Source organism: Lutra lutra, chromosome 18, assembly GCF_902655055.1.
Source record: "Lutra lutra chromosome 18, mLutLut1.2, whole genome shotgun sequence".
In the NCBI taxonomy this organism is placed as follows: Eukaryota; Metazoa; Chordata; class Mammalia; order Carnivora; family Mustelidae; genus Lutra; species Lutra lutra.
In genome coordinates this window covers 6193733-6210762 of record NC_062295.1, presented here as the reverse complement: position 1 = coordinate 6210762, position 17030 = coordinate 6193733, and the positions used below count along the sequence as shown (strand labels likewise).

General features: G+C 44.3%; 1 protein-coding gene and 1 non-coding gene across 9 annotated transcripts in view; both read right to left on the bottom strand.

The window, feature by feature from the left end:
• The window catches only part of RBFOX1 (RNA binding fox-1 homolog 1), a 2072285-nt gene that overhangs the window by 73292 nt on the left and 1981963 nt on the right, over positions 1-17030 (bottom strand). For 7 of the 8 annotated variants that reach the window (XM_047713053.1, XM_047713055.1, XM_047713052.1 and 4 more), the window contains one exon: positions 6340-6420. The exons of the other annotated variant lie outside the window; for it this stretch is intronic. In XM_047713053.1, coding sequence (XP_047569009.1) covers positions 6340-6420 — 81 coding nt within the window. The remainder of the gene's footprint in view (positions 1-6339; positions 6421-17030) is intronic. 8 annotated transcript variants of the gene reach the window in all.
• On the bottom strand, positions 9685-9820 carry LOC125091195 (U4 spliceosomal RNA). The gene has a single exon (XR_007124604.1). It is a non-coding gene; the product is annotated as a U4 spliceosomal RNA (small nuclear RNA).

Below are 17030 nucleotides of genomic sequence, written 5' to 3'. Positions count from 1 at the left end.
CAATCTGAATTAAAAATAAAATAAGGGGGGAAAACTGAATGGGAAGTCATCAGAGAGGGAGAAAAACCACAGGAGACTCTTAACTCTGGGCAACAAAGTGAGGGTTGCTGGAGGGGAGGTGGGTGGGGGGATGGGGTAATTGGGGGATGGGCATGAAGGAGGGCACGTGATGTGATGAGCGGTGGGTGTTATACATAACTGATGAATTACAGAGCAATACATCTGAAACTAAATAGGTACTCCTATATGTTAGCTAATTGAATTTAAATAAAATCAGAAAAACACCAAAGAGAAACTGGCCCATGTGTCCTAGAAATCCACAAGAGGTAATGTCCACAGGCTGATTAAAGTAGTGAATGTCATGCTCGTCGCTAGGAGGAAAGCAAATGCAGAGGAGAGGGAACTGAGAGGCTCTGCTTCACCCATCCGATGTTCAAAATTAAGAAAGAGCAGAATACAAAGGCGCTGGCAAGGATGTCGGGATGGAACCACCAATCCCGTGTTTGGGAAGTTAGATGGGGGATTTGATGCACTGGGATGTCGGGGTATACGTAAAGGTATTTGCTGCAGGCTTTAGGAAAAGAAGGTAGTTTGAATGAGTGTGGACCGGGAACGGCTGTAGGAGCATCCACACCATGGGACAGCATGAAAATACCCAGACAGCTGAATGGGAGGGAGCCCAAACCTGCTATCAAGTGAAACGAAATATGATTAATATGTGTAATGCGTGCATAATACATGTGTGTAACATGCTCCTCCGTATACAATCAAATGACGAATACCCCCATTTTACGTGTGTATGTCCTTTGCATTATTATGAGAAAATGTGGAAAGATCCTTCCCAGGCAGTCAGTATGGGTAACTTTAAAGATGTCTGTTTTTGGATAAAATGGGGATATTATTACATCATTACACACACACACACACACACACACACATACACGTGTGTGTGTGTTTATTTGCATGCTTCTCTAATTACAGGAAGCACATGTTAAACTTGTAATTTGAAGTCTATTCATAAAATTGTAAAGAAAACAATTCAGGAGGTAACATCGACCTGCTTTTGGAAGCATCTACTTCACGTGGACATAAGGATCAGTGAGAGCTGGCTTTAGCTAATCCAAATTAGAAATCAGGCTCCCTGCTCGGCGGGAAGCCTGCTTCTCCCTCTCCCACTCCCCCTGCTTGTGTTCCCTCTCTCTCTGTCAAATAAATGAATAAAATCTTAAAAAAAAAAAAAAAAGTAAGTGACTTTGTCACTCATGGAACTGTGGATTTACCTCTTGGTATTTCAACTCATAAAAAAATGGAGGTAACGTTTTCCTTTGGAAGAAAGTTGACATGTTCTTCCCATTCCTAGTTCCAGCTGGACTTTTTAGATAGTGAGCACTCAGTGTTTGCAGATAGCACTCACACTAAAGCAGGTGCCTTTCCGTCAGATAGGAGGAGCCTCCATTGCTGGCCCCGGGAGGGAGAAGGCGGTGAGCGAGCCCACCAGCTCTGCCCCAGCATTTACCAAATCCCTCCGTTAAGGGGTTAGATGTGGGCTCTTCAAAGCAAACGTGATGCTCTTAAATTAATTAAAATTATTTCAAAACGAACAAAGTAGTTCATGTAATTACTTTAATTCATTTCGTTGATGAAAAGTTAACATTCCTAAGACAAAATTGTGAATAGTACATGTTTTCCATTCTGGCATAAGGTGATCTTGCCTAATTTTCTGGAGTTTTGCTTTGACTCCATGTGTCTGCTGAAAAGCAGGCAGGCCTACTTCACACTCTGGATGCTAGTATTGTTCATCGGGCCATGTGAGAGGATGTGTGATGTCTCGTGACAGAAGTTGAATTGGGGTTTCACACTGGGATAAAGGTCTGGATGGCAGAGAAAAACAGGCCAATTGCAGAGACATGGGAGAATCTGTAGGATTATATTGTACTGACACGGAGCTGTGAGTGGAAATCTTTCTCTTAATGCTTTTGTGTCCTCAGTCATATTATTAGGATGATTCACTTAAGTGGGGGGGAAATCCATTATGTAAAAGTGCATCTTAAAAAATAGATAACCTCAAGTAGGAATTATTTTCATTACAGAGGAATTCAGCAGGGTTCCTTTAAAACCCATCTCCCCTACTGCATGTAAGGGTATTATTTACAGATGATTAGCTATTTGGCTAGGCAGAAGGGCAATTTAAGTTTAAGACACCTAAGGCCAGTTAAAGATCCATGGGGGGAGAAAAATAAACAAAACACAAACCCAGGAATAATCATGGAAGTCAGTAAACACATAGGATTTGATTTACAAAGGTGTAATTTATACACACCTTTCTTCAGGAGTACAACTATTAGATAACCATGAGAAACACATACATTTTCAAGCTAAAAAGCAGGTATATCCTGCAAGATTGCTGAGAAGTAAGGGATCCTCAGCTTTTGGGTAGAAAGCCAGATTCTTAGCCAAAGAGGCCAAACCATTCAGGCCTCAGAGACAAGAGAGGTGACTTTCAGCCATGTGTATGTCACACTCAGAGAGGAGATGAACCTCGGTGGCCATGTGTGTGCCCCAGTGTGTGTGTGTGTGTGTGTGTGTGTGTGTATGATAGAGAGAAAAGAGAGAGCGAGACCAAGCAAAAATGACCTTCCACGTGAGGGCAGGATTGTTTCTAGAACATATGACTTTGTACTGGAATATGTACCTTAATCTGGAAGAGAAAACCTACAAAGAAGCCAGCTAACCCTACAACCCAATGATTGCATTACTAGGAGTTCATGCCAAAGATACAGATGTAGTGAAAAGAAGGGGCACATGCACCCTAATGTTCATAGCAGCCATGACCACAATAGCCAAACTGTGGAAAGAGCCGAGATGCCCTTCAACAGATGAATGGGTGAAGATGTGGTCCATATATACAATGGAATGTTACTCAGCCATCAGAAAGGATGATTACCCAACTTTTGCATCAACATGGGTGGAACTGGAGGGGATTATGCTGAGTGGAATAAGTCAAGCAGAGACAATTATCATATGGTTTCACTCATGTAGGACTAAGGGAGGAAGACCACAGGAGAAGGGAGGGAAAACTGACTGGGAAGAAATCAGAGAGGGAGACAAACTGTGAGAGACTCTGGACCCTGGGAAACAACCTAAGGGTTCCTGAAGAGTGTGTGGTCAAGGGAAGGGGTAAGCAGGGGATGGGTATGAAGGAGGGCACGTATGGTGATGGGCACTGGATCTTATAAGCAACTAATGAATCACTGAACATTACATCAAAAACTAGTGATGTACTGTGTGTTAGCTACCTTAACATAACTTAAAAAAAAAAAAAAAACAAACACCAAAAAACCAAGAAGCCAGTTAATGGCAAACAGCCCAGCCTCAAAAGGTATTGCTCACTTGGAGAACTAAAGCAAAAAACCTCAGCAATGTGTCTCATGGAGGAATGGATCATCTTCACACCTGGCATTGTTGCCTCGAGATGGAAGTGATGGACAGCTCCTGTGGCCACCCAGGTGAGGAAGGAGAAGCCTCAGCATTGGCTGTTCTTACAAAACACTCACTGAGCTTGTCCGGACACCATTGCTTACGGGATCAACACATGAAGATTCCTATTGGAAGAATCTAGGTTTTTGTTTTGTTTTGTGATGGGGTAGGAAAATGAACTATTCATTGTTGTTTCCTTTAACACTACTCTACAGAAGGACAGTTCTGTAAGATTTCTGAAAAATTCCCACCAACAGTGGAGGGGGGGTGACTAAAATGTAATATTGTGAAATGATAGAATATTATGAGGCCCTCAACATATTTTCATAAAGTGCCCATGACATAATCGTCAGTGGAAATAATGGGATGAAAAATGTGTAGGTACTATGATTGATTGTGCAATTTAAAAATGAAGGGTGTTGGACACACATTATACAGTTTCTATAATTATTATAAATTTTCACTTTTAAACTCAGGAAAAAAAATGTATAAACAGTGAAGAGATATTGTCATTTTGGATTTTCAATAATAAAACAGACCCTTTATATCTGCGATCAACACGCTTTTTCTGTAAAGCGCTGGAATGACAATATTTTAGGCTTTGCAGGCCACCTCTGTCGCTGTCACATGTTGTCTTTAGTTCTTGTTTTGTTTCTACAACCCTTCAAAGAATCTAAGACCCATTCTTAGCTCACAAGCTCTACAAAAATAAGCTGTGGGCTGGATTTGGCCCCTGGGCTGTACTTTGCTGGCGCCTGCTTTGAATGACTTTGTTACCTCAGGATGCTTCCCCTATTTTAATATGAAGAATTTGTGATAGATTCCCACATTTCTTATTGATAATACGGACTTCCCCCAAAGCTGCCTAAGAATGGTTATACTGATTCAAACCCGTCCTTATTTGGAATTAATTTGAACAGAGAACTGAAATAGAAATGTATATTTCATATGATCCGTGAGAGCCGTGCTTTCCAATATGGTAGCCACTAGCCCCACGTGGCTTATCAGAGTAACATTAATTAACATTAAATTAAATAAAAAAGGCAGTGCCTCTGTCCCAGGAGCCCACATACTGGACAGCGCAGATACGGAACATTTTATCTTAGACAGTTCTCTAGGACAACGATGTCACAGAATAAAACAAAATAACCCTCTGGAACTCAACTGTGGTCAAGTTTTGGATTGCCAATGTTCCTCCAGAAAATACCGTTGATAGAGAAGGTAGGGGAGAGAGACCAAGGGAATGACAAGGATATTTAGGGTCAAACGAAGCCAGAAAGGCAGTCCATCTTTAAATAACTTCCCAGGTTCAAAAACCAAATCTACCATATCGTGGCTGTGGGATCCTGGGTTATCACTCCTCCTCAGTACCCCCTCCATTCCTCTGCTGTAAAGCAAACATTATAATACCTACCTGGTGCAGATTTTGAGGATGAAATAAGGCTGAGCATGTGGAAATGCGTACTAGCCTCCTCATTCTACAAGCTACGCGCACACACATTTATACCGCCCAAAGGAGGCAACGGCCATACATTTAGAAAGAACAACTTCTTGCCAGTATGGCTGGATGCTGGCTTCTTGGGGCACAGGAAGATACGCTGCACTGAATGCATGCCCAACCTGCTCCTGAAGGTGCTACGCTGGTTGGGAGGAACACCCGGGTACCCCCATAACCTGGCACCTTCAGAAACCCGCGGGACTCTCGGAGTCATGTTTTTGGTTTCTGGTGACTGCTTCTAACCTGTGCCCCCCAGCAAAGAGTTTGGTTTTTCTGAGCCTTTGGGAATTGAGACGCTTGATCTTGGCCCTCAGGGAGGATTCCCCTCTGTCTCTCATCCTCCTCCTCATCACATCCCCATTACTGCTGCTTTTCATCACCCCCCCACCCCTTCTCTAAGCTGGTCTCCAGCAGCCCTCCTTCCCTCATCCCCACACTCACTGCTGAGCACTGATCCCAATGAAGACCAGTTTCATAGTTATGGGGGATTTCATAGGGTCGTGTTTTACAGCCTAAGAAATAGATAAGAAGTTCTCAGCGGTGGCTGGGGGTCTTTCTGAGGAGGGGCAACCCAGCTGGGGTACCATGATGGAATCCACGAGAACTGTAACTGTTCAACCTGTTTTGGGAACTGGGGTCGGGGTGGGGCATTTTCCACCCCGGAGCATCCATCCCAGGCAGAGAAATCCTCGGTTTTTCCACATCAACATTGTGATCTATCTTCTGTATTTATTTTTGGTTTTCTCCCCCTTGCACTTGATGACTATGTTCATATCTACCAAAGTGCCTTTTCCCATTGTTCCTCTACCCAGTTAAACGGGGGAGAACCACATTCTTCTCTTGCCTCCTCCTGCTCCCTGAAATCACATAGCAAAGGGCAGAACAGGCTTGCAAACAAGTCGTTATTTTCCACCGTGAGAAAATGGTGCCCAAGCACCTTTTGTCACGTGAGGGGGCCACTTAGATGGCCTGTGTGTGTCCCATCAATTATTTTCATGTGAATTTGCAAGGCTGTGATAGAAGGCAGGCAGTGAGCTTTAGCTCCACACCCCTCCCTGCCATGCGCCAACCCCCAGACCAACGCCCCAGGTCCCATCCATTGGACCCGATCCTGCTGGGTCTTAACAAAGGATGACGGGGACATCTGGGAAGTGAGCGTTCAGACGTAATGAGCAAAGGGGTTTGATGCTAAGGTGACAGGGAAACACAGAGACATGCTTATGAGAACCAACCTCATCTGGCGGGGAGCCACAGGGAGGGTACAGCAGAGAGGGAGGGGAGGAGGAGAACTTACATGGCAGGGAAGGTGATTGGACTCAGATTTATGTCACAAAACAAAGAGAGAGCCACGACAGCGGGCTTACTTGCGGAAGTATATACAAGTGAACTGGGGGCACTGTACATGGAAGATCCCTCCTGGTTTGCCTGGCACAGCAGCACCGTGCCTACGAAAGAGAGAGAGATAGCTGGTATCTGGTTTGGGAACAGGCACGCTACACCTGAGAGATCACGGCAATGCAAACAAGAACAGCAGAGAAATGAAAACACAGCCACATCCCCGTGCATGTGGCGGGGACACCCGGGGCAACCCCCTGCCTTAGCCGAAGGGAGTCGGGAGCCCACCCTCCAGCCCCTTAAGCACAGGTCACACCTTGTCACCTGGGGTTCCCATAGTGGGAACCTGGCCACCCCCAGGACCCAGTTTCAGAACAGTGATGGTGGCAGCACGGCATACGCCAAAGGGGTCTTGAGAAATACTGGCGAGAACTAGATGACAAGCCTGGCTCGAAGCCTCTTAGCTGTGTGATCTTGGTAAGTCACTGTACCTCTCTGTGCCTCGGGAGTCCCATCCGGAAAATGGGGCTAATATACCTACCTCCAGGGAGGGTTGGGGATCGTATGGCTAGAGATGTGCCTGGGGCAGGGGCTGGCACGCAATCATCACTCAGTAAAGAGGAAGCATGTGAACTGCTATGATCGGAGAAAACTCCTCCCCTGCCACCCCATCCTCCCCCTTTAGACTGTTTGAATCAGTTCTTCAGGGGAAGAAATGAATGCAACTTTCACCCTCCATGTGACCCACCCCGGACCCACACTGGGTTTAGGGTGAGACCATCTTTGGCTTCTGTGTATCTCGTTTCTTCCCGAAAGCTCTCAGCTTTCTAGCTGGAGAGGCTACCTCACCAAGCAAGTCTGCACTGCAGATCTGACTGTCCTCTGCCTGATTTAAAGCAAAGGGCACTGGGCTTATCCTGGCACAATGGAATTTTACAGCAGAGACGAGCAGTGGAATCCTGAGATATGCCCTCAGTCTGTGATGTGTTTTCAACCACCGCCCACTCCAAGGGTGAGCAGGGTCAGGAATCCGCAGGGTATCAATTCTCTATCCCACAAAGCTCACACTCAGACTTTGAAAAGACTGAGAGAGACTTCTGAGGAGTTGTCAGCCCATTACTGCTGATGGAACTGTGTTCCCTGTGGCTTCCGTTCACTTGTTTCCATTTGGTTTTGGGTTTTGGAGTCTCCGGCCGTCACCAAAACTGGAAAGCTCCCCCTGTGAGAAGAAGCCTGCCCGCATCATTGGAGACCTCACCCACATCTTCGGAGCTCACACACACCTCTGGAGACCTGCTCTAGGGCTTGCTAAGGGGTTCTACAGCCCTGTAGGAGCTTTCCCAAGGTTAACAGAAGCTTAGTAGGAACTTGCAGAGTGAGTGGGGGTTGTGTCACACAGAGAGGGATTGCCACGTGAACCATGAAAAGATAGCCATCTTTCCTGAACTAAGAAACCAAACACAGTTCCAGAGGTGGTCTCCATGACTGCCGCTCCCCCTCCTTCAGGATCAAGCCAGAATAGATGGGCCCTATGACGGGGGCTGAGAAGGTTTCTGCAGATTCCTTTTCTACCCTCTGCTCCCTGTGTTTCCCTGGATTTTGTACATTATTTCCAGGTAAAGCAAAGATGCATGAAAATCCCTAAGTGGCCCCTCCATCACCAACTCAGCCACCCCCATCCATTCTTTGACACAGAGAAGCAGCCCATGGACAGAAGTTCTATCTGAAGGAATGTCCCCTGGTCCTTCTGACATTTACCCTGGTATCCTGCATTTCTAGCTGGAGAAGAGCCCCCACAAAAGCGTGGATATAAGAGTAAAACTGACTGACCTTCCCTTGGTGGTAAATGTATTCAGAGTCTGGTTGGGTCTGAGTCACAATCAGCCTTTGCTACATGGATGTTTCTTTCTTCTATTTTATTTAAAAAGTTTATCCCAACATATAAGATGGGACTTTACATGGTCTAATTTCTTCTTGGTAAGTATTTCCTGTTTTGGCAAGAAACTGGCATAGCTTGGTAATTAATAGCAAACAAATGGAACACCAGCCCATGGGGGTGTGGGGTCTGAAATCAACCAACAGGAGTGGCACACCCACCCCATGGACACACCCCAATACCCACCCTGCTTATCAACAAGTATTTCGCCTGACTTTGCAAAGGCCATTCATCCCCAGGTTCTCCCTCACTGCCACAACCTTAGACAGAGATGAACGTTTCTCTAGGATACATAGAAAGCTGTCAATTCAGCATCTTCTAGGGTGGGACCCGTGAGAAAACTCAGTGGGTCTCTCATGTCCACCCCGGATCGAAACCACATTAAAAATGAAATCTGAAGTTTCTTGGGGGGTACCTTGGTTTCAAAAGAAAAATGGCATAGTTGTAGCAAAAATATATCCAGAAGGACATTTCAGTATTGTACAGTTAAAACCTTAGGGTCAATTTTCAACACTCTCAGTGCAATTTAGAGAATCCCATTGGGACACAACACAGATTCCCTCTAGGAAGCTAAATCCTGACAGGTCATAATGAAGCTTTCCTAATGCTCTTACGCTGTAGATCCTGAGAAACTGCTTGAAATAACTTCTTTGGAAGCCCTCTTGGTAGTGGGGAAAAAAAAAATTCTTTATGCAATAATTCTGACCTTTGTAAAACAAAATCTATACTGTCACAGGGCTTGCTTTTTATTTTACCTAAAAAACATTCTCTAATTTAATTTGCAAAGTACTTATTGTATGTTCTCTTAGTACTTTGTGACCTTTCCTTAAAAGAAAGCTTTGAATTAAACAGAAACAAAGAGGCAGAGGAGAACACTGTAACCTCCAAGCATTTTTTGGGCAGGGGCGAGTCATGTGTGTTTGTTTAAAGAAGTCAGTCAAATAGATAATAGGGTAGGAATAGCAGCATAAGGAGCATTTAGAAGGTCATTCAAGGCACCTTGTGATGCAGCTTTCTAATGAGTCCCTTGCATTGTGTTTTCTATCCACACCCCATCCCCCCAACATAGACCATTTGCCTCCAGCTAGCATGAACTGTCCGCCACTATGGTGACATTCTATACTTCTCAGACTTCTATGCCTTTGCTAATAAAGCAATTTTACTCTAATATCCAGGATTTTGAGGGAGGAGGGGGGAAGGAGGCTTTCCTCTTTATAATTTAAAGATGGCAACTGTGTTTAATTTATACCACTAGCCACCATTCCCTAGCCGGGACAGACCGGTCATTCATCAATTTCCAAGTGTCCTTTCCTTTTTATCCTGGAATCCTCAGAAGTGTTCTTAACACAGCTTCTAGGCAGTTGCTACTCTTTGATTAGAGTTGTGGATAGGATGAAACCTCCCTGCCATTCCTGCGTCTACTGTTAGGTTAAACCATAAAATTGACCTTTTTATGTCAAATGGGATTGAATATTGGAAATTTCAATCCCAATTTCAAGGGATTTAATTTTAATTAGCAATAATCGCGCCTCGGATAAACCTCATTGGCTACCATACTGCCACTGCGCAAAGCTAAGAGATTTAATTTTAAAGAAAGGCCCCGCTGCAATGTCTACTGTGTCTTTTAGAAGTTGCCTCTTTTCCCAGTCCCTAGGAGCTAATGGGTCACCCCCCCTCCTATGTGCCCATCACACTTAAAAAAAAAAAAAAAAAATTCCCGAGGCTCACCCGGGTGGCTCAGTCAGTTAAGCCTCTAACTCTCAATCCTGGCTCAGGTTGATCTCAGAGTCATGAGTTCAAGCCCAGCGCTGAGTGCCACACTGGGCATGGAGCCGACTTAAAAAAAAAAAAATCTCCCTAGCAGATCCTGTCACACTCTACTGCAACTTTTCATTTACATATCGGTCTTAGCCACAGTGAGCCCCTCTTGAGTCAGAGCCAAACCAGACTCATCTATTCCCAGCCCCTAACAAAATGCCTCTCGGAAGGTTTTACAAATACAATCGAGTAATTATGTTTTTAAAGATCTCTTCCTTTCTGTTTTCTTGGCTAAAAATAGTGCTTTGCCTAGCCAATTATTCTCAAGGGTGCCTTCTTCTGCCCCTTGTTGATTGCTGGGGGTGTGAATGCCTAAAGTCCGGTTATGAGCCCTCTCTATGGGATTCACTTGCTTCCTCCTCCTCCTCTCTGGTGCTTTTAAGGTTGACTCACGCAGCTCCACATGGAATCTGAGTAGCTCGTACCCGTGCCCAGTAAGAGTTGCCTCCACGTGGCACACTGCATTTCGGAATAATCAGAGCCTTTGCAAAGTCTGTCACACCCTCATCAGCATCCCAAATTCCGGCACGATATCCACGGGGCCATGCCCAGGCAGGATCAGGAATCTTCCAGCTGTGAGAGGGTGAGCCCAGGTCCATGTGAAGATGGGGCAACCCAACCCTTTCTTCTTAACTGGAGACTCCCCACAGTTCTGGGGATCATTCCTGGCCCCTTGAGGGGCAGGGAGAAGCCTCAAAGGGGTGATTCCTATCACAGACAGGGGAGAGGAAGCATCCAAAATTGTACTCTGCTGCCAACTCTTAGGTGAGGAAATCAGACTCAAACCAACTGGAACAACGGTGCATTTGCACACCTGTGCCTTTATGAAGGGTAATCCTTCTCCCTGGAACCTCCACCCCCCCAACCCAGATAATTCCCTTCTGGACTCAGCTACAGCTTCTTCTCCTAGAAACCAGATCTCTTAGCCTCCACCTGCCAAATTCAGCTTCTTTCCTCTGCTTTTCTAAATTGTGTTGTGTGATAATCTATTGAATGAGTGTCTTCCCATGGATGAGATGAACTCCAAGAGGGGTTCATCCAAGAGGAGTTCAACCCCATGGGTCCAGGGACCTCGGCTGAGATGCAGGGAGGCCTGACAAGAGGAACCAGAGGATTTTGGACAAGCAGCCATGTTGCACTTGCAAGAAATAAAATTAGAATACAAGAGGGAAAGGAAGAAGAGAGAGGCTCTTTTGAATGTCTGACCTTCCATTTAGTACCAAAGAGGCAGATCTCCAAGCCAGCCCAGGGTGAATGACTTTGCCCATCCTGTATTTTCTGAATTACACACACACACACACACACACACACACACACACACACACACACACACATCAAAGAAAAGAAAAAAAAAAAGAAGGAACAAAACATGTCAAAGAAACACCCCAACCACCTAGCAACTGGGAGTGGCTGACTCACTTCATTAGTTTCAAGATGAAGATGAGTTAGAACACTAGGAGAAGAATGCTCTTATTGCTACTAAATGGAAAAAAAAATTAAAGGCGTGAAGAAAAACCGCCACACTTCATGAATTTTCTGAGAGCCAACAGGGATTCGGGAACCCCCGCTGTGGAAGGTTCTGGAGTGTCAGGTGTTATCTGAGCCTCTTCAAGCATCTGTGAGTCCCTCACAAGCAGAGCCCGTTGCTGGGGTCCAGCTTTCCCAGTGTCACTAGGCCTGGTGACTCTGCAAAGAGGGCTGCGGGGGAGACACCCCACAGGCAGATGGTGCATGAGTGCAGGAGGCCATCTCAGAGTCACTCTGTCACGAGTGCTCAGCTAAGAAGAGGTGGCCTGTGAGGGCTGCTGTTCATTTGGCAAGTGAGTATTGGCCTCTATCACGTGCCAGGCACCGTGTGGGTTCTGGGGTATGCCCGCTGAGCCCCCTGTGCCCTTGAAAAGAATGAAACGCTGTCTTTTTTAGTGCTCATATGTTCAGGAACAAATACATACACAAGAAAGGGAACAAAGGAATGAGTCCGCATCAACCCCAAATCTGACACCCTATGGTTATTTACTTTGCTTTGCTAAGATCCATAAAACTTACAAGTAATGTTGGCACAGTATTTATGAAACGTGACTATTATGACTGGCAAAATAGTCTATTCCATAATGCTGTTACACATTGCAGTCATAACAAAAAAAAAGGTTTCATAGTAATAGTAATCACTAGGAAAAAGAGTACTTTCATTTTATTTAAAAAAAAAATTCATTCAATATTTCCCCGTACATTTTTACAATGCATTTGTTCCTCCCTAACTAGAAGGGTCAGACAGTATTAGTCTCTCTTTAGAGATGGGGAAAAAATGGCACAGAGCAAAGATATGGTTTACGAAAAGCTCTATCATCAGTCAGAGGCGAATTCTGGGTGAGAAACAAAGTTATGTAGGCTCCTAGAACATGACTCATTTTATCAATGACTCTTTCCTGCTTCCATTGTTGGATGATTTTTTAAATATATTTTTAAATTAGAATAAAATGAGGAAAACTTTGGCCATCATTGAAAGAACAAGCTGGGTTACAGAAGTCTTCTTCACAGGAATGGTACTTTCAGAAAGGGGTGCCCTCAGCGCCATGGGGGGGTTCTTATAACCACCTGTATCACCTAGGGTATCTGTTCAACACAGATACCCTAGGTGATACAGGTGGTTATAAGAACCCTAGGTCCCACTCCCAGAGTTTTGGGCTGACTCCAGAGGTCTGGCATGGAGCTGAGGAGTTGCATTTTCAACAAGCTTTCGTGTTGTCGGGGAACACACTTTGAGAAACACCGGAGGAGAGCCGGTGCCCCAAACCTCAATACTGTGGGTTCTTTCCTTTCTAGCACTGGAGGTTTTCAAGGCCTGTGAGACTTCAGGAATCCACTGGGAAGCATTGAAATGCGTTGCTTTCAAAGGCTCCACCCCCTAAAGAGCGTGACTCAGCTGGTCAGAAATCTGCATTTCTGATGTAGAGGCAGAGCTTACTGACCTTTTATGGTTGCTGTTTGGTGCATCGACAAATTTTGCCTCCGTCTGTAGCATTTCAAACACGAAGAGTAACTATCAGTCTTAACTGTTCTGTCAAAGTCTCTGGAGGTGGGCTGGTAAAGAAGGTTCAGAAGATCTCCTGCAGCATAATCCTAGCAAAGCCACTCTTGGTTCCCCACCCAAAAGAGAGCCTATCTATCCATTCCTGCCCCACTGCTACGGGCTGAAGTGGATACGCTCCACAGTCATGCATACACTGATGTCCTAACCCCCCCGTACAGGATGTGTCTGTATCTGGAAATAGGATCTTTAGGGAGGTAGTGAGGCTAAAGTTGGGCCATGGGGATAGACCCCGATTCCATGTGGCTGACGTTCTTCTAAGAAGAGTAAATTACAACAGAGACACAGAGGAATGACCGTGTGAGGACTCAGGGAGAAGACGGCCGTCTACAGGTCAAGGAGAGAGGCCTCCAAAGGAACCAGCCCTGCTGACCCCTTGGTCTTGGACTTCTGGCCTACAGATCTGTAAGAAAATTCATTTCTGTTGCATAAGCCGCCCCAGCCTATGGTGGCTCTAGCAGACTCCTATCCTGCTTGCCTCCTAATGAGTTCTGCCCTGAGGCTCAGGGAGGCACTGTACTACGTGAGGGCCAGACAGCATAGGCATGAGACAGGGGTCTGGGAAGGTGCCATGTGCTACTCCCTGCCCATGAAGGTTACTGCTTCCGATGGACACATTTATCCAAAGCCCTCATGGGTTGTGGATGCTTTTCGCGGTTACGCATTTTTGAACACGGACTGGCGTTGAGCTAATCCATGTAAGAATATTTTCACAGCGAATACTTAATGCTTTTATACATGTCTGAAAGATGAGCCTCTCTGAAGGGTTACGGTCGAGCTTTCAATACAGAAGTATTTCCACTGAGGCACAGATGTTGCAGAAAAATGTTGGATGCGTATTTAATTCTTATAAAGTGAATCATGTTTTAATTGTGCCAGGGGATTCCCATATTTAAAGGAGCCCTGAAGTAAATCTGTATCGAGTGTAAATAATCTCTCATTCCAATTTATAAAGCAAGTTTTGATTTTCTTAACAGTCAGAGAGAAATACATGATTGTGTGGGTTTGTTTTTTTTTTTCCTTTTCACTTTTCTTTTTGACCTAATTTCAGACTATCCCAAAAAAGTTGCGGGAATACTAAAGAATCTCTCTACAACATTCTCCCAGATTATTTGTTGTTTTAAAAAAATGTCATGACTTACTTGAACCACTCTTATTCTCCTGCCTTCCAAACTTCAAATAATAGTGATTTTTACAGAAAATATTCAGTTGACTCAATATGATACTAAACACATCAACCGTAGCAATTCCAAAAATTGCTTACTAATCACTCAAAAGGCGCCAAGCAAACCCATTTGGGGTTAAATTTGGACTATTCCCTATTCTTTACCCTGTAAGACCGGTACTATCATCAAAGCTATTATAATAGACGAGGATCCAGAGACAGAGTTTAAGAATCTTGCCCAAGGTCACACAGGTCACAGAGATAGAAATCTTATGGTGCTGAATTCAGATCAAACCAAACAGATCCTTGGGACCCATTTTCTGAAGGTTAATCTTCCACATCAGGTGTAGGCAAACTACAGTCATTTGGCCAAATTCAGCCTACCACTTTTTTTTTTTGTATGGCCTGTGATCTAAGAATGTTTTTTACATTTTTATCTGGTCGAAGAACAATCCACAGAAGACCAATATTTGGTGACAAAGTGAAAAATCACATAAAATTCAAATTTCAGTATCTATAAGGAGTTACTGGAACACAGGCACACTTATTCATTTACATATTATTTATGACTGCTTCTTTGTGGCAAGACGGAGCTGAGTAGTTACAACAGAGACCTTATTGCCCATAAAGGCTAAAATATTCACTATCTTGACCTTTACAGAAAAGGTCTGCTGACCTCTGTTCTAATGTCCTCTTTCTGTTTGGAAGATATAAGCAGTGATTGTCAGGACAGCATTAGCCCCTCCCTGGGAAGCTGTCACAAATGATTCCAGAGGGTATCATTTTATTAATACTTGCAAAAATTTATTTCATTTTTTTTGTTAAAAACAGCCAAAAAAATATTTAAAGACATGTTCTTTGAATGCTTGCCAAAAATCTCTTTCTAATTCATTGTTGTTCAAGATAATAAAGCAACTAGAAAAAATTGTCCCATAGGGTATTTGCGGAAAGCAAACAATTTACAACAAAAACAATGCAAATACATTTTATCTCTTTCAGGTTTGCATGCTCTTAGTATTTAGGTAAGGGCTACCTTAAAGCCCTTGTTTCTAAAATTCTAATAGGCATTGAATTACTCCGGGGCCCTTCTAAAATGGATATTCTCATCTAGCAGACCTGGGCTGGGACATGCGAATCTGCATTTCCAATCAGCTCCCAGGGGAAGCCCACACTGCTAACTAGTGACAGGAAAATGCTAGGGACTACGTAAAGAACGCCAAGTTACAGCTAATATTAATGGGAGTGGCCATTAAGATGCCACGGAGTTTCAGGTCCTGAACCAGGTACACTGTGCACACATTGTGATTTTTTTTTTTTCTTATCAAACTGACAAGGAAAGTAAGGCCCAGAGAGAGAAAAAGATGAGACAAAACCGAAATCCAAGCCAGCCTAGTGTGACTTCAAAACTCAGACTCATGGAGTGAGTGATGCTTGGCTCATTTACGGTGATGCTTGGTCTTGAGATGTTTGGACAACATCCTCTTCAGCCGTGGAGCGATAAATACCCACCAACTGAGCCCATTTGCGCTAGAGCCATTTCGAACCGTTCCTCCGTTGCCTGCTGGATGGAAACACCTGACTCCTTCAGGCTGAGGGATGTTGGCTAGAACCTCATGATTGTGTTTAAGAGTCTGTGATAGGGTTTTAAATCCCACCAGGGAAGCCTTCGGGCAGGATGTATTTTCTAGAGATAAGAAAATATCACTTGCAAGATTGCAGTTCTACAGGCAGGAAGGAAACACGGAGAGAGGATAAAAATAGGGAACTTTCAAGGTCTGACAGTGCTGCTGAAAAAGTATGGGTTTGGGGAACGTTAACCCTTAGTTTTATGTTCTGGCCTCAGTGACTGTAAGTTTCTTAGACCTTGGGAAAGTTAGTTAAAGTCCTAGACTTGGCTTTCCCATCTGTAAGATGGGAACCAAAAAAATCTACTTCATTGAGAATTGTTGTAGGGATCAGATCTGTTCCATGGAAGGTGTAGGCAATTTGTAGGTAATAAGTGATCTCAACAATACTACTACTACTAATAATAATGGGCTATTAACTATTATTATTTTTTTGAATCTGAAAATACAGTACTTTACATATTTATTTTGTTCCATTGCTCCTTGAGGAATGGGAGAGCAACAGCTCCTGAGCTGTTGGGTTTGGCCATGTCCTGGACAGAATGAACAGATTTAATGGAGAACATTTTAAGATTGGGAATTAATTGCCAACATTTAAACTGGGGAGGTTTAATGTCACAAGACAGATGTCGCTTCTCTTGAGGAATCAGGGGATGGAGCCACATGGATCTGGGCCCGCATTCCCATGTGGCAGGGCCATGCAGGGTGACAGGGAGAGGGCGCTCCTCTCTAGGACTGAGATGTGTCCTCTCCAAGCGCACATTCCGCTCCCAGCTCTAAAAGTCTTTTAGTTTGCAAAGTATGAGGAATGGGAAAAACAAAAAATAAAACAAAACAAAAAAACATCAGAAATTGTGGTTTAGCTAAAATCTGTGGAGTTTACAAGTTTCTGCAAAGAACCCAGAATGCATTCCTTTCTCTCTCCTTCCTCAGGACGAGAACCTCTGAGATACAAAAGGAGTCCAAAAATCCCTCCCGACAGGCTTCCCGTGGGCCCCCTTTTCTATTTCACTTGCTAGTACAGAGCTGTATTTTAGGAGGGACTGGAAATATTTGTGGACTGGGGGTAGAGTTTCATCTTCAGTCCC